This window comes from Mirounga angustirostris, unplaced genomic scaffold (assembly GCF_029215605.1).
Source record: "Mirounga angustirostris isolate CCGP_5_RB_7025 unplaced genomic scaffold, mMirAng1.0.hap1 SCAF_7, whole genome shotgun sequence".
NCBI classification, from domain to species: domain Eukaryota; kingdom Metazoa; phylum Chordata; class Mammalia; order Carnivora; family Phocidae; genus Mirounga; species Mirounga angustirostris.
Window position 1 is genome coordinate 31,810,141 of NW_026991715.1, and position 21,901 is coordinate 31,832,041.

Consider the following 21,901-nt stretch of genomic DNA (forward strand, 5'->3'; position numbering starts at 1 on the left):
TCAAAACGTGTTCTGAAAATCAAGAAGGGGGACTTAAGTTAAAAATAGGCAGGGCGGTGACTTGGCAAGGGAAAAGGTCCAGTTGAGGGTGATTCACGGCAAAGCATAGGATGGAGGAAAAGAAGCCAGTTTTGACAAGATCAGGGAAAAAACTAGGTTTTTTGCACATGGACTTAATTTGTTACTCAAGATTTGAGAAAGGCTAATTTTAAATAACAAGAGACACAGTGCTATGCATTTTACATGCAAGATCTCCTTCAATCCACCCCAAATCCTGTGAAGTAGGTATCGGTGTTCACATTTTATAGATGAGGAAACAGCCTCAGAGAGGTTAGTGTCTAAGGTCACGCTGCCAAGAAGTAGTAGAACTGGGATGTGAACTCACCTCTAACTCCAAAAACTCAAGTTCTAACATTATGCAATATTCCATCTCAGAGGCACAATTAGTTAGAAAGCCTGCACAGACCACTGAGTTGGGGAACTATATTCCTAAACCCATAATCATAAGTGTACCCCCCATGTGCTCTTAGGACATCCCCCCGCCAGATACTCTTTTCTTTCCCAGGGATTGAGCCAATAGCATTTGGTGAATTAACTGCCATGATTTTCAATCAAGAAGACAGAACTACTAGGGCGCCTGCCTTCAGCTCAGGTGAAGATCCCAGGGTCCTGGGATGGAGTCCTGAATTGAGCTCCCTGCTCAGTGGGGAATCCACTTCTCCCTTTCCTGCTTTCCTCCCTTGTAGAATTGGTGCCATGAAATAGTCTTTCAGCTTGCAGGCATTCCTCCCCCCGCTCGTGCTCTCTCGCTCTTTCAAATAAATAAAATCTTTAAAAAAAAAAAAAAAAAGCACTACTAGACACAAGAATGATTCTGTCAGATTTGTGTTGTTTCTTCAACTGAAGCTTAACGGGACTTCTATGAACCAGAACCCTGCCTTGCTGTCCCGCACCACACCAGGGACCCTTGGGAGCAGTGGTGTGCTAGAGCTGGAGCTCATCGTGCACGTGTCTTCCCATCTTGGGGTTTAGTGACATTACATTGGCAGTTTGAATCAGCCTTGGTGGAAATATTTACACCATGGAAATTAGCAAATGAATCAGTAAACAAATCAGGGCTTTCAGAATTTTTTTGCAGAGCCCCTTGCAGAGCCAGCATTAACACTGGCTGGGAGATTTCCTGGTCTGAAGGCTCCCCAAACTCTAGAAAACCTACTCAGCTGCACTCATCTTTCCGACAGTCCCATCATCTTAAGGTTTTATAGGGCACTTAACAGCTCCTTCTTATAGTTGCTTCAGCTCAGACCCACAAGGGCCCCGGGAACAGCAAGAGTCACTCATGTAAGAGAAAAGCGAGGCAGACAGTGGGGAAGTGGTCTGCCCAAACATTACCCAGCTACTTGGTAACGGGGCAGCAATGACAATCCCTGGCTTTCAATCCATACTTCGTCCATAGCACATTTCATAGTCTGTAGCAATATATTTATTTCTGTACATTTTTTTATAAAATCTATCTCCCTCATGTGGTTTTAAGTTCCACAAAGGCAGGGATCTTCTGTTGATCTGTTCACCAATGTCTCTCGTGTGAATAACATACTATCTGCCACATAGAAAGGCACTCAATAAATATTTACTGAGAGAATGAATAAGTTAGTCAAAGTGGGAATGATTGGGTGTATGGTTCTCTCCCTATGACAGCATACTGCCAAATATGTGACTTCATATAAACAACAAAAATGATGACAAAACTAAAAGGGATATCGCCTTGCCTGGAAATTGTTCAGCTTTCCACTACCACCTATAGCCAAGATAAAGACACGCAGTCTGATTCTGCAAAGGAGAAGGACTGGAGCACAGTGGTTTGAGAGGAATGCCTGCAAGCTGAAAGACTATTTCATGGCACCAATTCTACAAATGAATGGAGCGTGACACAGGGATGGAGAATGCCTTGCAGTCAATATGGCGGATGGTGCTGAGTTGGAAAGAATCTTCCCCACAGCTCCAAACACATAAAAGTGACATATTACCAACAAATAAAGATTTGAGCCATAGTCAAAAGAAAGAGGGAAGTGCCTGAGTGGTTTTTTTTCTTTTTCCTATTTTTCTTTCTTTCTTTCTTTCTTTTTATTATTTTTTTTTTATTATTTATTTATTTACTTACTTACTTATTTATTATGCAAGTCTGGCAGCTGAATGGAAGCTAAGGCCAAAATGGGTCACAGGCCCGTACAATTCAGACATGGACTTGAATTGTTCAGAACTCGTGTCTTATCAGGTAGAATGTCTATGCTACCGGCTCTCCATGGACAGTGTTACCCACCTACAGTCCCGTGTACTGGGACTAGATGAACTCCATCCATCTGCTCTGGGAAGGCGGAAGGGAGCTCAACATCTCCTGGAAGCCAGGAAGTTAAAAACCATATATCTTCAAGAAATCAAAACTCCAGGCTCACACTACATACAGATATGGGGTCTGAAGTGATATTATCCAGATAGTACAGTGGATACTCAAGACAAAAAAAGAATACAGAAACCGTTTCTAAGCCAGTAAACCTGCCCTTGGGGTGCACTTCCACAGCCCAGGGCAACCCAGACTCCCATGGACAAAACATCCTCTGAAGATGGTCTCATAATCAAAAATTATACATCCTTAATGAAAAGAACTACAAAAAAGGAAAATCAATAAATCATAGAATATCTGGGGCAACCAAAGAAAATCAGCCTCAAAACTATTCTCCATAATGTGGTCCTCAGAATACTAGGGGCAGGAGACATTCTGGAGTAAAGGAGGTTCTGGGACCAAATGAGCCTGCAGAACACATCACGCACACCCCCAAACCTCCTTCAGAGCTTCACAGAATTCGTTAACATATAAAAGCTCTGACAAGTCCTTCAGTTTCTTAACCTGGTTCCTGTGTTTGGTCACTGTCTCCTAAATGCGTCGGACCTGAGAACATCTCACAAACATTGCCGTTTTACCACACACAGTGGGATATACACTGACCTAGAGAAGAAAGTCCTCACCCCCTAACCTATTCCATTTCCAGCCCCATCTCCCATGACCCCCACCAAAGACCCTGGACTCTCATCCCATCGGTTACCATTCCCCCAAATAGAATAAGGTATCCCAAACTTCCACGTCTGGATTCCTACAATCCCTTCAACCAGAATGGCTTTCCAAAATCCTCCTCTTAGTCTCCAAATTTTAGCTCAAATACTCCTTTTTCCAGGAGGTCTTCCCCACCTAACAATTTGGAATAAAACACTCCAGGGCGCTTTCCTTGAACTTTGACTACAGGCAACTACTTCTCTCGGCCACATAAGGATACATGTTTCGTATCCAGAATGCAAGCCCCTAAACAGTCCTAAGGGCCACTCACCCCATCTCCCTGTCAGGATGGGCACGCGTTCATAGAGAGCAGGGGCCCGGCAAGCAGACGCAGTCAGCTTCAAACCACAAAGCTATTTATTGTCAACATGCCTTAGTTTCCTCCTCTGCAAAATGGGGACAATAATCTCTGACTTGGGAGTTTGTGCAAGAAGTAGAAATGATGTGCTGCACAGCGTGCTGGGCCAAAGAAGTCACATGTAAAGCATGCACACACCAGCATTCCATTTCCATAAAGTTCAAAAACGGACAAAACTGATCCGTGAGAAGTCAAAATGGTAGTCAGGCTCCTCGGGGTGGGAGGCAGTGACGGGAAGGGACTTCTGGGGTTCTGTTACTGGATCTGTGACCTAGTTCAGTGGTTATTTCACTTTGTTCATGTCCCAGTGAACTTACTTCAACACAAATGTCACTTCGAAAAAAAAAAAATGATGTGTGAAATGCACCTGGGGAACGGTGGGCAGTCAAGGTCGATTTCTGCTCATAGGTGCTTACTGAATTGCACTTTCCAAAGGAGAACAGTGAAAGGAGTAATGCTGTGACCAGGGACCAGGCCAGATGGTTGTTTGCAAGCCGAGAAGCTGGCAACTCTAACTACTGACCTCACAGGAAGGTGGGGCTTCCAACAGCTCTGGCGAGGCAGCAGGATGTACCTGCTAAATCACTGGGTGAGACCCGGGCAGCAAGCACTCAAGTCTAACCTAGTGGTCAAGGAGCTCCAGCCGGCATCCTCTACCCACCGTTGACCGGAGAGGCTAGGAGTTCAGACGGGAGGGCATGCAACACCAACGATCCTGGGAGACATTTCAGAAGATACCAGAATTTGGCTTCTGATTACAGGGTTAGGGGACAACAGCACATCAAATAGGTGATCTCGCAGAGAGAAACTAAGTGGTAGTTCTCATTTCAATACACACCTGACACTAATTGTTTAAGAGACCTAACCAGTGTCTTCCTGACCTGTATCTAAACTGTGGGCCATTTCCCCGTTAGTACTCATTCTGAAAACTTCAATAGTGTTTCATAAGGAGGCAGAGAATTCCTGAGAAGTAGAGACATACATACCAGCTAAGAAAGCGAAGATTCAGATTCAGAACCAGCAATTCCGTGGCAAAACTGCACTAGAACTGGAGAGTCACCACTCTTCTCCTTAGAGTGCATCTGCCCTGGAGGGCTGCTTACCCTGCCTGCCCCTGGGGCCCAGAAGCTGTCCACAGTGGGGGGTGAACTCCGTGGTCTCAAAGTCGAATACAATAAACAGACTATCTGCTCACAGGCTGAGCTGTGAGCCCAGACAACTCCCTGTGGAAGAAACAGGTGACTGTGAAGGGCTTATTCCGGTGTGCCTTTGCTCTGTCCTGGGGTAGGGGAGTGGTAGGGGGCAGCAGAGGGAAGGGGTCCCACCCAAAGAACTCGTGATTTTGTAACTCCTACCAGGTCCTTTTGTCTTCCCTCAAATACCAAGAATTTTAAAACCAGAACTACATGAAGGAAAAACAGGAGAGAAAATGGCAGGGATCCATGCGTCCTCTGACCTCTAGTTCCCACATTTGTCCTTATTCCCTGAAAAAGTGTGACAATTATTCCCACAACCTCAGCTGGCTTAGGGCGGCATCCGGCCCCAGTCACTCGGGGCATATCTGCTTAGCAGCTCCACAGAGCTGGCCGAGGGCTCTGGGTCAGCCTGCCGTGGCACAAGGATGACTGGGGCACCCTCGCAGCCCTCAGGAACTTGAGAATAGTGGAGGACAGAGGCACGGGTAACAGCAAGTGATGTTGGAGGAAGAACAGTATCTGAGCCCTGGGAGAAGCCCAGACCGGGACCAGGGAGCTGGGAATGTTGGAGAGCAAGAGGCTACTCCCACTCTCTGTCCCTGCTCGGCACCAAGCCCCAGGTCACACAACCACCCAGACTAACATGGGCTCTGGGAAGAGCTTCCCCCCTTGAGAAATGCCCCCAGTCAACAGTGAGCAGGAGGAGGAGGAGGAGGAGGATAGTGGTAATAATAATAGCAGCAGTAATCACATGTTACAGTAATGAACACTTCCTGTGGGCTAAGAACTTTTCACGTGTCATCTGATTTCATCCTCAGATAGGTACTCTACTATCATTGCCCCCCTTTTACAGATGAGAAGACTGAGACGTAGAGTTCTCTTACTCATTCATTCAACAAATGGTCTTTGTTTATGTGTCTACCGTGAACCTGATACTAATACCACCCTGGCAGTGACCATAAGATGGAGAAAATCCATGACTGTATATGGTGCATCCATTCTGGTGGGAGACAAATAACTTGCTCAAAGTCACTCAGCCTATCAGAGCAGTGGAGGCAGGATTGGAAATCAGCCACTTCAACCACAGAACCTCTACTTTTTCAAACTCCTGACAAGCAAACTGCCTGGGCCTAACCACAGCCACTTATAATCCTCATTACTAAAATACCACATTTCCGGGCGCCTGGGTGGCTCAGTTGGTTGAGCGACTGCCTTCGGCTCAGGTCATGGTCCCGGGGTCCTGGGATCGAGTCCCACATCAGGCTCCCGGCTCAGCGGGGAGCCTGCTTCTCCCTCTGACCCTATCCCCTCTCATGCTGTTTCTCTCTCTCAAATAAATAAATAAATAAAATCTTTAAAAAAAAATAAAAAAATAAAATACCACATTTCCTCTATTCTCAGATGCATAGTTTTTTCACATTTCAATATCTGAAATCTGGCTGCAAAAGAAATCTGTGGGCTGTAGAAAAAGAAGTAAATCATAATATAGCTGATTTACTGTTCAAATATGGATTTAGCTCAATACAGGTTATTTGATTACCAGTGTAGTTCAGTTTTCTGCAAATGTTTTTGGAGGGTTTTTTCTTTGTTTTGTTTTGGTTTGTTTTGAATGTAGGCTCCATCCCCAGCATGGAGCCTGAAGTGGGATTTGAACGGGGTCTGAGATCAAGACCCAAGCAGAGATCAGGAGTTGGATGCTTAACTGACTGAGCCACGCAGCCCCCGCAAATGTTAACATCAAATGCAGTTGAATTTTAGCTTAAATTAAGATCCCTTATATTACTTCAAATATACTCCATTAAGTTCACTACAATGCAATAGTGAAAGAAAAGGCTATTGTATATGCAAGAGGTTACTTATTATGAAATGTAACTAAAGGAAGTAGAAATCACAAAATCTCCTGGAACACATCACAGAATTTTCAAAGCCTTAAGAGCTAGCATTCAAACAACAAACATCCAATTGTCAAAAGCTTCCAGCTATTTAACTTCCAGAAATAGGTAATCAATTAGGGGAAATAAAATTAGAAATAGAAAACACGGGCCAAACCCCACTATTCTTTGATAAGCTTCAAAATTATACTGTCAACCTTAGGGGGCGCCAGGCTGCTCAGTCAGTAGAGCATGCGTCTCGATTTAGGGGTTGTGAGTTCAAGTGTGGGTACAGAGGTCACTGAAATATAAAACCTTTAAAATTAAAAAAAACTATAAAAACTATACTGCCAACCTTAAAGGTACCAAAGGGATCAAGATCATCAGCAATCTACCTTATGAAAAGCATCACATAACTCTGAAGTTACAAATAACTTCTGAGAACCAAATATAATATACAACTTCGCTGACGTGAAAAATACCTCTACTCTTGGGGCGCCTGGGTGGCTCAGTCGGTTAAGCATCTGCCTTCGGTTCAGGTCATGATCTCAGGGTCCTGGGATTGAGACCCGCATCAGGCTCCCTACTCAATGGAGAGTCTGCTTCTCCCTCTGCCTTCCCCCAACACCCTGCTTGTACTCTCTCTCTCAGATAAATAAATAAAATCTTAAAAAAAAAAAAAAAATACCTCTACTCTAAACTCTAATTACACAGAACAAGCAACTCCTATGTAAGCATATGAATGAATGAGAGCCACTATAGACAATGTTCTAAGCACGTAGATTTAATGTCATGCTTCTTTGCTTCTGGAAAGATGCAATTAACTCCATGGCTTATTTTACCATTATCAGTGGCAACACTGATACCATGAACATTGTCAATGGTGCCTCAAAACAGAGGACTATGGTCATTACAATGACAGCCGCCATTTATTAGCACCTGCTGAACACTATATTTGATTTTTTACACCCAGTATCTGTGATCCTCCTAACTCCGTAAGGGAGGTACTCTTAGTAGTCCCACTTTACATGTAAGAAAATCAAGGTTCAAAGAGACCAGTGACTTCTGAAAATCAAGGAGCCAGTAAGCATCAAGTGGAGCATGGAAACAGGTCTTCCTGAGTCCAAAGCCCAAGTGGTTTCCAGGGCACTAAAATGCCTCTCCCTCTTAACAACCCACCTGCACCACCACCCTGACACAGCAAGCACAGATAAGCCCTCACCTGAGGAAAGCTTACTATGATCTCAGAGCAGGATGGGCCCACAGGAGTTAAAGGTAGCAGGGTCCCCCCTCTCAACCCAAATACCCCCAAGACGATCCAAATCCTGCTGCTTATACGGCTGTTGACATTTTCTCAGACTACACCTGAGGACACACTCAAGCAGGCCCCAAACTGGCCAACTGCACCAACTACCACACGGTCAATCAACTAACTAGTTCCTTCCTTCAAACTGTGCCCATTTAGTAGCACGATCCGGAGAAGACATTAAATAGGGCTTGGCAAGAAGTGAGGGAGTCTTTGCTGCTGGGGCTGGAGCAGGAAGAGGCCATGGCCTGGCCAGAGGCATCCTTTACCCTGCAGGTGATATCTCACATCAGTTAATGAAAGTAGAAGCCTCACTGAGTCTAAGAGACAGTCCAGCTAGTTGTGCCAGTCAATCTTCTGGAAATCCCTCTGAAGTCTTGGGGCAGCCCATGATTCCAATCCACAACTATTTTTCTTCTGGATCAAACTTTTGCAGGACAACAGGTGGGGGTGATGCCACCCTATTCTCTGGACATGTGGCTTTGGACACTCATCTCCAATGTAAGATCCCTCTCAAAGGCTTTTCCTTAAATATTTCCCCAGAAAAGGACCTCAATCTGGGACACAATGAGCGGACTAAGACAATCCAAGAAACATGTATTGAGCATCTCTGAGGATGCAGGGAAGAGTAAGATGTGGTCGCTACCATCAGGGAACTCATGGTCAAGTGGAGGAGGTCAGATGGGCTCAAAACTAACTGCAGTAAAAAACAGAACAAGGTGAGTATTATTCTGGAACACAGAGGAGAAAGGAATAAATTCCAGACACATGGTCGATAATAAACTCAGCTACCACCGAATGAGCACCTACCAAGTACCAGGTGTGACACCAGGCATTTGACACACCTTATCCCATTTAATCCCCACAACCACCCCTGGAGTATGTCCTATTACCATTCTCACTTTATACATGAGAAACAGATGAAGAAGCAAACTATCTCACCCAAGGTCACCAATTAATTTGTAAATACTAGAGATAAGATTTGGACCCTACTGGCCAACACCAAAGTGTATGTTACTTTCAATATAGGAGACTACATCTCCTGGAGTAAAGAAGTTCTTGATAGAACTGGAAGGGGAACTGGTTTCCAACAGGTGAGATTGGAAAGGGGAGAATAATCCAAGCGGAGCGTCAGTGAGAAGGAAGACCTAGAGGTAGGACAGATCAGCCCTCAGGGGTCAGCTAAAGCAGTGGGCAGAAATCAATCCTGCAGCACCAAGGAAGTGGTATATAGTCGGTGAGTTGGGGCACTAGGTGTCAAGAGACCCAGGTTCTAGTTTTGCCACAGTCACTCACTGTGGGACCTTCAACAGATCCTATCCCTTCTCTGAGCCTCAGTTTCCTCAACAGTAAAAGTTCCAATCCCCTGTTAGAATAGATGTTTCCCAAAGGTCAGCTCTGGCTTAAATGCTCTATGATGTTCCCAAGAGGCCATGTGGGACAGTGACTAAGACCAGGTGACAGGAAGACTGCAACTCTGCAGTGACCAGCCGAGTGACTGCAGACAAGCTAATTAACTCCTCCAAGTTAGTTTTCCTCATCTGCAATGTGGGGACAAGGGCAATGCCTGCTTCACAGGGCTGTGGTGAAGGCTGAGGGAACTGAAGAGAACAAGGCACTTAGCAGAGTGCTTGGCAAACTGTAAATGTCCAGTTAATGGAGGCAGCTTTGTCACCATCATCATCACCAGCGTTATTTCTTCCTCAAAGGGTCCAGACAGCAAATGTAGTGAACATGGGCCAGAAGGTCCTTTTCTAATTATTTAAAGGGACAAAAAAAAAAATGAGCTCCTTTTTTTTTCCGCTGAAAAAGAGACAAGGTCTCACTGTCCCTCCCATGGCCGCCTCACGCGTGAGGGTCCTGTTTCACCGAGGGGCCATGCCGTACCTTCTCCTCTGAAGAAACGGTCAGCTTGTCACTGGATATCAAGCTGCACACTTGGTCCAGACTTAGGCTAAGAAATTCTTCCCCCAGCATCACCTCTGGAAAGTGCTGCTCTGTTCCAAAAAAAAAAAAAAAAGGCAGAGGTTCAGAAAACAAAGTTATAACACACTGCTGCCCTTCCATGGCCCTGGCAATCTGTGAAATTCACAGTGGAGTCTTGGGCACTTTGGGGGCAGGCATGAGGAAAAGGGACAGACAGAGAGGCAGACAGAAAGACAGCACATCCTGGCTGAAGGGAAACTAGCCTCAATCTGGCAGCAAAGGCGTTCCTCTGTGTGATCCTCCACCCTGAACATCGACACAGATGAAAATGGGGCAGAGAGATGTGAGGTTATATTTTTTCCATGCTCCCTGCGATTATTAATGGCGTTGCAAAAAAGCCTCACTGGGACCTGCCTACTTAATTGAGCTCATTTCTCCTCAAGGCGCAAGCTGGCAGATTTACAGACGGTGCCCCCTGCAGCTCAGCCAAACAAAAGTGGGTCAGAACTGCTGTGTGGCTGGAAGTCTCCGGGGGTTCTGGTACGAAGTCAACATTTCACGGCTGGCGGAAGGCATCATCCTTTTGTGTCCAAAGTCAAGCCTACTACAGTCTCTGATTCACAAGGAGGCCCAACTAAGCATCTGTCCAGGCATCGAGGCAACACAGCTGGCCCCACCACCACTAGCAACAGTCCATGAGAGGCAGGCCAGGGGGAACCATTAAGATGGAGGGGAATTTGGAGACACCTAAACCAAGACAAAACACACAGGCCGGATGTCCACGCAAGGGAAATGCCAAGTGCAATTCCTACCCCGACCTTTGCCCAGGCCACCATGTTGCTATTACAGAGACAGCAAAATGTCAGTGAAGGAGTATACACTTCAGAAAGAAGGCAACTAGACTCAAATTCTGGCTTTGCCATTTGCAAGAAGTGTCCCTGAGCCAATGGCCTCACCTCCCTAGGCCTCACTGTCCCTCTGTATAATGGGGATACAACGGCTCATCTTGCTTCACTCCCATGCTGTGATGGGAAAGGAAGTGTGAAAGTATTTTCACAAGTTATGCCAAGGTACATTGGCCCAAGAGCTGACAATTCCTGGTGCAGCAGGTTCTGGAGATCACAGGGTCCTTTGTCATGTGCCCCTTTCTGGGGCTCTCTTGTGGTTCTGCCCCACTGCCCCCAGGAGCATCTTTGCTCCTTGCCCTCCAGACTCCCGGCCCCCTCTCTTCTTTCTTTGGCAGCCCCTCTCTGTCCTCGTAGCTTCTTGGATCATTCTAGAGGCGACACCTCCCAGTTGCCAGCGAGGGCTACCCCCACGTGGCCTGGCCAGCCCCTGGGTGAGATTCAGAGCGCTCCGTGCCCAGGAAGCTGTGGACAGAGCGGGTCTGCCACAGCTATAGCTGCGCGACGGAAAGGGAAACCAGAGCATGCTCAGCTCTGCTCTCACGTTCATCGGCTTCTTAAAAGCCAAACAAAGAAGACTTAAATCATTTCTTATAAAACTCATTCTAAACTTTATGTTGAAATACTTTCGGACCCAAAGAATTCCCATACACCCTTCATCCAGAGCCTCCAAATGTCAGTATTTTACTCTCAGAGATCCAGTTACAAACAATCTGGTCCACCTTTCACTGGACAGAAAGGCCTCCCCACCTGCTCCCCAGCGGCCCACTGAGATCACTGGGCCCACAATTAAGCCTTGTCCATCCCGAAACTCAGGAATGTTTGGACATAACAAAAACAAATTTAAAAGGCAGATCCTTTACAATGGGAAGCAAATGCCATAAAGTAAAAAGCTGGCCGTGCTTCTACATATGTGAACAGGAAAAGGCCTTTGGTTAGATTTTCGGTTAGACATTTAAAAGACTTCCCTAACGAAGGGAATATTTAAGAGTAGATCGTATTATTTTTTAAACCGTCTATTCCTAAAAATTTTTAAATAAAAACAAATGAACAATCTCCTTTGGGTGATGGGAATGCCTTCTTGGCCTGGAGGCCTGGGAAAGCAACAGGATTCTCCCTATATGCCCTTTCTGTTCCAAGATGTCTTTGGACCAGGGCGCCTGGGTGGCTCAGTTGGTTAAGCGACTGCCTTCAGCTCAGGTCATGATCCTGGAGTTCCGGGATCGAGTCCCACATCGGGCTCCCTGCTCAGCGGGGGGTCGGCTTCTCCCTATGACCCTCCTCCCTCTCATGCTCTCTGTCTCTCATTCTCTGTCTCACAAATAAATTAAAAAAAAAAAAAAAAGATGTCTTTGGACCAGAGACCTCCATCTGTTGGCAACACCAAGAAATAGTGGAGAGAAAATTTTGGTGTGGAGTCACCACACCAAAACAAAATGCAGGACGGACATCAAGACTCGTGGACCTGCCAAGGCTGAGCTCAGCAGGAGAGTCAGGCAAACCAGCACTAACATCCCCGTGGTTCAGAGCCACACAGAGTCTCCCTGCCTTTTCTTTGGCTGACCAAAACCTGACATTTGGAGGAGGGAAAAGAATGAAGAAAATAGGGGGAGGTAAGAAGTTAAAATCCAAGGTGTGAAAAGTACTTCCACAAAGCTCATAAAGCCAAAAGTAGATGGGCTTGGATTTTGCAAAGGAAGATGAAGTGCAGCGATATGTATTCTAAGTGGCTTGGTTAACAAACCAGAAATTCTCAAAGATCAATCAAGGCAGGAAACAGTCAGCCCCCACACTTCCCCATCTCTCAGGCTCTGGGGCACAACAGAATTTGAATCTAGGTCCCTTCTTTCTGAAGTGGGCTGTTGTCCTGCCCATCTGGAACCTCCCAGTGAAATCCCTCCAGAAATCCTCCCAGGAAGCAGCAGCTGGTGAGGAGGGGGCAGCTGGTAGGGAAAGGCAGCAGATTCCCACCCAGGACTAGCACCCTGGGACCCAGGAGATTCGTGAGCAGGGAAACACAGAGAAAGGGAGCAAAGAGGGAAACTCCTTCCCTTCCCCTTCTGTCTGAGGAGACAGGGTGGACCCCCCAGAGCCCCCTTTCTACTAGCAACACTCAACAAGATAGAAAAGCAGGAACAGGCTACTCTGGCCAACTTGATTTCCTGGGAGACACAAGTTACCCAGCAGACTTTATATTCAAGTCAGCCCTCTCCCCAGCCGCTTCCCAGAAAGGAACACCTCTGCTCCCAGAAGATACCTCCCTGAGAATCCTCTAGCTTTAACACTTGTTTGTTTGTGGATTCTTTGTTTGCTTTGGTGTATTAAAGGAGAATGCAGTCAAGAGCCTTGGCTAAGAGTGAGAAGACCTGGGTTTGAGTCCTAACTCCACCTCTTACAGTCACTTCTTTCCAGCCTTTGGCTTCATTGTCCATAAAATGGGACTGTAATAGCTGACCTAGGTCTCAAGCTTGTTTGGAAGCTCAGAGACGACAATATGTAAATTGATGAGACCATTTTGAGTTCTTTAAGAAACTCTTTAGAAATGAAGGATGAATATTACATCAGCCCATGTTCCTGCTTCACAAAGTCCAGTTCTGTGGGCAGCACTGCTCTCCAAGAGAGAAGCTTTTCCACTTCATCAGAGACATCCCTTGGGACTGCAGGTCCTGTGGATAAGGCTGTGGACCCCAAAGGCCTTAGAGACCCACTTTAATTCCATCAAGTACAACAAACTTTCTAGTGATATGATACTCTATTTCCTAAGGCTACACAGTTTTCTCATCTGTTAAATGGGGCTAATAATAGTAGCTGTTTCATAAAGGTGTATGGGCACTAAATAAGCAAATAGAAGTAACTCACATTTCCCGAGATCACAGCAAATGGTCAATAACCATTAATGTATAGTGTACAAGATGCAGTGTTTCTTCAAAAATGAAGAAAGCAGAGCTGATGCCTACAAGGAGCCTACTAGCTTATAAGAGGCATAAGACAAGGCACCAGTAACTCCAACCCCAAATCCACAGGGCCACAACTGGGAGAGGCACTCCAGGCATAAATGACAGCATGGAAGCAGGAAAATGCAGAGCATGTCTAGAAAACAACAACAGCCCAGTCTAGCTGGGGCCTAGGCTATATCTTCATTCCTCTAACACACGTTCACTGAAAAACTTGCCAGGCTCCAGGAGATACAATGGACAGGCAGGTAGGCTAGATCTTAGGGGACAGGTGGGGTGCGCAGGGAGCACAGTATCTTCTAACCATGGACTAGCCCCTTGAAGGGGAGGTCTCCAATAATAAACTCTAACTCTTCTATTCTTTTTGCTCCTTTTTCGTAAGAGGAATGGGAACAGGGGTGGGGGGAAAGCCACTTAAGACTTTTGGTTAAGAGTCCTAATTAACCAGCCTTTACCATAAGTAACAAGCACTGTTTAAGTTCCAAGTTTTATATGTCTGTTCCCGTCCATTTGGATGAGAAATTATGGAGGTTGGGGGGGCGGGGAAACCACCAGATAACCTGGCGTCCTTTCCCTACCAACCAACACACACACATCTTCCCAAAGCTGAAAGGATGAGAACAGGCTAGCTCCAGGGGCACAGCTCCACCTTTTCAAGGAAGCAGGCCTGGAGAAAGCTGAGGGCATTTCCTAATAGCAGCTAACATTGTGCTAGGCACTTACTTCTCCCCAAAGTCCTATTGAAGCATCAATATCCCCATTACACAAATCAAGAAATGGAAGCTCAGGAAGTTATTTAGCCATCTGCTTAGGATCACAAAGCAGTTAAGTGGTAGAGCCAGGTTTTGAAACCAAGGCTATATGATGACAACAAATATTCTTGGTCCCCATGATGATGATAATTCGTCCTAAGCAGGCCATGGTAGTAAAATTCAATATAGGTGTCAGAGCATCCTAAGAATCCCTCTTAGGGTTATTATTGTAGAGAGACAAAAAAAAAATATGAATCTAAAAACCTTTCTTTAAAAATAAAACAAAACCTTAGAAGAGTAGTGTTCTAAACACTTTGGCATCAGTCCAGGGTTCAAATCTTAGACCTAACCCCTGATTTGAGATTCTTTCCTAATCCCCCTGCCCACCAGGCTAGAGGAAGGGATATTCTGTGTTTCCAAAGAACCCAAAACTGAAAATAAAAATTATCATCACCCTAATCAGGCTGTTTTATCATGTGCAGTCTTTCCTTCATACTGGGGCTGTGAACCCCATGAGGGCAGGGTCTATCTTGTGTATGTCTTACTCAAAGCTGAATTCTCAGTGTCCATACATCTGCATGTCCTGCGCTTCCCTGCCCATTCTTCAGGAGTGCCTAGGACTTGGGCAACCTCCCAAGTTAATCCCAAACCCATTCCTCCCTCTTAATGGGATGAAATAAACTAAGCCTTTAATCAAGTTCATCTAAACCACAAGCCCAGAACAAATGGAACTAAGCCCATCTATAACTTCTCTGACCCGCACAGATGAAATGAACCCCATTATTCCAGAGCCAACAGCCCCAGGGAATAGGAATGAGTAGTTCTGACTTTAACTACTGGTCACCATCCCCTCCCTCCCCCCCACCACCCACCAAGGAAAGACAGGCTGACACAGGTGGACACACAAACAGAATCAAAACATTTTAGTAGGGTAACACAATAAAACAGAACCGCTTTAAATCTCTCTGTCCCTACTGCCCTATTTTTGGAGGGCAGAAGTAAGCTTTCCTGAATCAGGATTCGGCTTCCAGGGTTCCCCATTTCCCTGCTGCAGGGAAAGTCTCACAGAAAATAACACGGCTCTCACCTTGACCATGTCCCACAAGGGTCATAACCACCAGCCCTCAGACCCTAAATATTACTACCTCTCTCCTCCCTGGGGATGGTGGCATAAGAGCTCTCTTTCCCGGGTGACTTAATTCCCCCTTTCTAACACACACACACACACACACACACACACACCCCAAGGAACTACATCAAAACTGCGCTGTTCACAGTGTTATTGCTTCAACACCAGAGTTCCCTGTTACCCAGGGAATAGAAGGATAAGGGAAGTTTCCTAAAAGAAACTTATTCTCCAAAAACTAGCTATGTCTTGCACTCCTGCTTCATTTGCCACCTTCGAGTTAGCAGCAGAAAATCAGGGGGAGGCAGGAGTGAGGCAGGCGCCACAGAAAGAGAAGCTGTCCGAGCTCTGGGCTCTGGTCTCACAGCCTCCCTGTGAATGCGCGCACTGCCACTCACAAACTGTGATCTTGGGCAAGTTACAATAATCGCTTCCTGGCGTTTCTGTTTATTCATCTATAAATTGGAGAAATAATAACCACCTCTCACAGTCACGTGGCCAAAATGAAGTAATGCCTACGGAATGTGCAGCACCATGCCTGTGTTCGGCAAGTGTTCAGAAAGGGTGAAAAACTCCTACAATCATCATTACCCATCATTGTCATCATTTCATGATGCCAAGTCGGAGGAGGCAATTTCATAAGACAACCCTCACTGAGTCAGACACTCATGTTTTTTAAATGATTTGTCAACGATCTTCGTCGCCCTTAATTTAATCACTTCATTCCACGATCTCAAGTGACTCAGTCAAAAGAAGGCTATTTCTCTCCACGAACACATGAAATCCGATGGCTTTTCCATCCCATGGCTGAAGGACTTCAGCTCAGCTTTGGCAGGCTGATATAAACAACATGGCCAAAGAATTTTAATTGCCATTTCATTAATGGGGTCCCATTAACATCCCTCCCAACCAGCTCTGCTGATGGCCCAGTACAGGGCTGCCCAATTATCAAGCAACAGAGTCCCCATAAACCTGGGCCCTGGCAGATGAGGTTAAAGATTAAGCGGTCCTGGAAACAATAATGAGGTGTAAGAAACAGGCTGCATAAAAGGCCAGGGTCCCTTTCCCAGCTGCTCGCGACCCCATCAGCTGGGGGCAAGGGTCTAAGCAGTCAGCTTCTAAACATGCAACAACCCTCCCCGACCCCAGAATAAAATATCACAGCAAAAAATCTGGGGGCATAAACTTGAGGGGGAAACTGGACGCAGAGGAAGCAAAGGGGACTGCCACAGCAGGAAGAGACGGGGCCGTTCCAAACAGGAAAGCAAATAGGCAGCAGGGTGGAGAGAGGCGGTGCTCCAGTCTTCCCAGAGCTGTACTGTGTCTACCTCTCAGTGCCTTCACCAGATGGCTGATGAATTAGCAGAAGGCACGAGCTCACCTTAAAAATAGTTTCATTTTTTGGAGAGCAATTTGGCAAAATCCATCTTTTTTTTTTTTTTAGTGCACACTCTCTTTGAGCTGCCTTATGCTACTAAGCTGGTACTACTGGACAGCTACAATCGTACTACTACTTAAACACTAGCAAGTGTTCTCCAAATAGCACGTACAACAATTCTCACTTAAGCATTTTCTATGAGGGAAACATTGGTAACATTGACGTCCATCAATTGAGGACTGCTTAAGTAAACTATATAGTTCATCCATCTGATGCAGCAGAGGAAAAGAATAAGATACAGTCATGCACAAGGGTCTGGAAAGAACTCCAAGATTTTGTATTAAGTCAAGAAAAAGTACAATGAGTACAGAATGCTTCTATTTAGGTATGTTAAAAAGCATTATATATATATATATTATATATATATATTATATATATATTCCATAGGGCTACCCAAGACAGTCCCCCAGTCCCCTTCAGAGAGAAGGCCTGGGAGAAGATTAACTTTGCATTTTATAACTCTGTGTACTGTTTGAATTTTTTTATGATGAGTATATGTTTATGATGAGTTGGATTTTATTGAATAAATTTGTTTCAGTAATAATGGTATAGTAATGTATCTGCTAACATGGAAGGGTGTTCAGAATACTCTAAGATTTTTTTTGAAGATTGTTTGTTTGTTTTTAACATTTTATTTACTTATTTGACAGAGACACAGCAAGAGAAGGAACACAAGCAGGGGGAGTGGCAGACAGAGGAAGAAGCAGGCTTCCCGCTGAGCAGGGAGCCCCATGCGAGGCTCGATCCCAGGACCCTGGGATCATGACCTGAGCTGAAGGCAGACGCTTAACGACTGAGCCACCCAGGCGCCCTGAAGATAGATTTTTTTTTTTTTTTTTTTTTTTTATTGAGAGAGAGCAAGCGGGGGGGAGGGGAAGAGGGAGAGAATCTCAAGCAGACCTCCCACTGGGCACTGAGCTCATCACAGGGCTCAATCCCGCAACACTGAGATCATGACCTGAGCCAAAATCAAGAATTGTACGCTTAACCGACTGAGCCGCCCAGGCTCCCCATGTGAAGATTTTTGTTTAAGCTGTAAAACATACACATGCCATGGTAAGGATGGGCATGACTCTATATCAAGATGCTGCCCGTGGTTCTCTCTGAGTAGGACTGTGGTGCTTTTCCTGCTCTTTCTGCCTGTCTGCTTTTTCTATAAACGTCAGGGGTGGTTTACTATTAAGACAGTAGTAACAAAAGCAATAACAAGAGCAAAAGAAAGTTTGTGTTAGAGGAGAAAAACAGAATAGAATTCAGAAGTAGAGCTGCGGGTCGTGGACAAGTACAGGCAGAGGCCAGCTAGCCAGAGACCAGAAAGGGCGTGGGAAGCGGGACATACCTGCCTGAGCAACTGGATAAAGAGAAACCAAAATCAGAAGCTCTGGAAATGGCTCTCGCCAGAAGTAGCAGCAGGCGTGGTGACCCGAGGAGCCTCATCTGTCCACCAGGACCCAGATGGGAGGCCCTCTTACTGCGGATCATGAGACCGGCAGGGAGCCCTGGGGACACAGCCCCTGGGGACACCTAGTTCTGCAGGCAGCTCTCCTCCCTGTCTTCCCATCCCCGAAGCCGTCCTGGAAACACAGCATGATGGATGTACTACCCCCATCACAGAGAGGAAGCCGTGCTCCAAGTGTCGGCTGGTCCGATCCCTAGTTCTGAAGTGGAAGGTCTCCCTGTAGTTTCTTGGTTTAAAACACCTCCTAATGCAGGGAAGCCTGTGACCACAAGGGCTGACACTGCCTGCCCCTTGTATGTGATCCTCGTCAGTGCCCACATCCCCACACTTACAATGGGACTGAGACAAGCCATCAGCTCTGTCTCAAGAGGCAGTGATGGCAGAGAATGCCAGGTTCCATCTAAAGTCAGGAGGTACAAGACCAAAAAAAACGAAGCAGACTCACATCCGTGGGTAGGCATGAGGCATTAAGTGTGGATAATCATTTTATATATCCTTCTCTAAACACTTCACAATTTCACCTTCACCCTGCTTCTCCTAAAATCTTCCCATCCAGGTCTTACCAACCTCTGCATTACCATGACTTCTCCAATGTGCACAGCTGAGGGCTACAGAGAAAGCTACGAGCAGGAGATCGTCACGGGCTCCATAGAGGGCCTACACCAAAGGGAGGAGACTCTCAATCTGAAGTCATGCTAGCCATGCCAGGGACAGTAGGAGGACTCGCACGTGCCATGAGAGGGCAGCCTGCCAACGGGGAGCAGAAGACATCTGCATCTCACCTCCCCACCCAAAGATGACTAAATCCCCCAAGTCTAGCAGAGAAGCTGGTCATCTGTCTACATGGTCTGGCTGCTGGGATTTGGTGACTACATGGTATGGTCCTCCAGGCTCACACTTCCAATGAAAAATGTCAACTCTAGTCACCAACACTCACTGGTTACCAATCCACAGGGCTACCTTGTGTCCAAATGGAGCCTGGAAGCCAAAGAACGTAGTAGTTATAAACACTGGCTCAGGAGTCAATGCTATCTGGGTTTGAACCCTGCCTCTGTCTCAGCCGGCTGTGTGACCCCAACCAATTACTACACTTCTCTGTGCCTTAGTTTCCTTAGCTGCTGCATGCATTAAATGAGATAATGTGTCTAAAATACTTAGCAGGGGGTGACCCATAGTGACAGCTCAGTAAATGCCAACTAAAAATAATTTATCAGGGTATCTGCATACGCATCTGTGTGCACACACACCCATAACGCTGACAGCACCCAATCCCCGTGACCACATCAGGACCAGGGAGTACCAAACCCACAATGTGTTCTAACTGCATACTCCCCATTCTCCCACTGGTGTCTGTCACCATTAGACAGTGAAAGGGCCAAAGGAAGAAAACACAGATTGTGGAAAGTATGGGAAAGCCAGGCTAGAAGAAGCAGGGAGCCTTGTCAAAGCTGGGGTTTCAGGACAGAGCCCAAACCGCAGAAAATTGCATCAGCCAACTGCAAAACACAAAACCCTACGTGCATGTACACGTTATGCAGAGGAAGAAGGCTGGGGGCGGGACAGGGAAGAGAGAAAGAGAATTCCTGGCATCTAAGTACTCTCCCTTTGCCCCCGCACCAGCAGATGCTCACAAGCTGACCCGGGCCTTGGCCAAGCTCTTGGCTCCTGCTAAAGCAAAGCCTGCGCACGTCCCTCAAGAAAGTGACCTCTTCAAAGGCTGGGCTGGGGAGCCCTGTCCAGGGAGAGAAAGGGCTCCTCGAGAAAAAAGTAGAAAGAAAATGAGGGAGAGGAATGAAAAAGAAGGCAGGGAAGGGACAGCAGAGAAACAAGAGAGTCAAGGGTCAGAGTCAGGAAGAGTCATCAGAATTCAGAATTGGGCCAACTGGGGAACGTCCTTCACAAAAATCATCATCTTCACAACTAGCCCCATTTGGGTCCGAAACAGACGTCAGGGAGAAATGAGAATCTATGCAGGCTCCTGGGGTCTGGGGGTTGAAAAAGGAATGCAAGGATTCTAAGAAACAGAGCACATGCTCAGTGTCTTGTAGACTAAGGGGCTCTCAGCACAGGAAGCTGGCAGGTGGACAGCCAGCAGGCCCTCAGCTCATTTCCAGTCATGGGCTGGACAGGAGACACAGAACAGAAGATCGACAGTATTTGTTTGGGCAGGGGGAAGAATGAGATGCCTCACTGCAAGGGAAGGAGGGGGCCTTGCCTGAATCTATTGTTTAAAAGAACTAGACCCATTACCTGGGCCACTCATGATCTTTCTTTGTCATCAAGTTGAAATAAATATCAATGAAGATTTCTGGGGGGCCTGGGTGGCTCAGTTGGTTAAGTATCAGACTCTTGGTTTCGGCTCAGGGTTGTGGGATCAAGACCTGCATCGGGCTCTGCACTCTGTATGGAGTCTGCTGGAGATTGTCTCCCTCCCCCTCTCCCTCTGCTCCTCCCCTGCTTGTGCTCTCTCTCTCTAAAATAAATAAATAAAGTCTTTAAAAAAATGAAGATTTCTTTCCAGCTAAACATGGTGGACCGAACATTCACATCCATCTCTATACTCCCTCCCAAAACCCCATTAAAAACAAGAGGATGACATCAGGGAAATATAAATCAAAACCACAATGAGATACCACCTTACACCAGTTAGAATGGCTAAAATTAACAAGACAGGGAACAACAAATGTTGGTGAGGATGTGGAGAAAGGGGAACCCTCTTTCGCTGTTGGTGGGAATGAAAGCTGGTGCAGCCACTCTGGAAAACAGTATGGAGGTTCCTCAGGAAGTTAAAAATAGAACTACCCTACAACCCAGCAATTGCACTACTGGGTACTTACTCCAAAGATACAGATGTAGTGAAAAGAAGGGGCACATGCACCCCAATGTTCATAGCAGCAATGTCCACAATAGCCAAACTGTGGAAGGAGCCGAGATGTCCTTTAACAGATGAATGGATAGAGAAGATGTGGTTCATATATACAATGGAATATTACTCAGCCATCAGAAAGGATGAATACCTACCATTTACATCGACATGGAAGGAACTGGAGGGTATTATGCTAAGTGAAATAAGTCAGAGAAAGACAATTATCAGATGTTTTCACTCATATGTGGAACATAAGGAATAGTGCAGAGGACCATAGGGGAAGGGAGGGAAAACTGAATGGGAAAAAAATCAGAGAGGGAGCCAAACCATGAGAGACTTTGGACTCTGAGAAACAAACTGAGGGTTGTGGAAAGGGAGGTGGGGGGGGATGGGGGCAACTGGGTGATGGGCACTAAGGAGGGCATGAGATGTGATGAGCACTGGGTGTTATATACAACTAATGAATCACTGACCACTACACCAAAAACTAATGATGTACTATATGTTGGTTAATTGAATTTAAATTAAAAAACATAAGAGGATGACAAGCTTTAGCAGAGAAACAAACTGGAATCAGCACATTATCTGATGAACAGTTACTGTTCAATTCTTACAAAAATCTGCTTTATAAGAAT

The 21,901-nt window shown here is 46.0% G+C and overlaps 1 protein-coding gene across 12 annotated transcripts in view; it reads right to left on the minus strand.

Moving 5' to 3' along the window:
* The window catches only part of KLHL3 (kelch like family member 3), a 161,175-nt gene that overhangs the window by 44,913 nt on the left and 94,361 nt on the right, over window positions 1-21,901 (minus strand). For 10 of the 12 annotated variants that reach the window (XM_064595937.1, XM_064595931.1, XM_064595932.1 and 7 more), the window contains 2 exons: window positions 9,728-9,837; window positions 4,571-4,690 (listed from right to left, as the gene is read on the minus strand). In XM_064595937.1, the coding sequence (XP_064452007.1) occupies window positions 4,571-4,690; window positions 9,728-9,837 (230 nt within the window). The remainder of the gene's footprint in view (window positions 1-4,570; window positions 4,691-9,727; window positions 9,838-21,901) is intronic. The other 2 variants (XM_064595934.1, XM_064595936.1) reach the window with 1 other exon arrangement.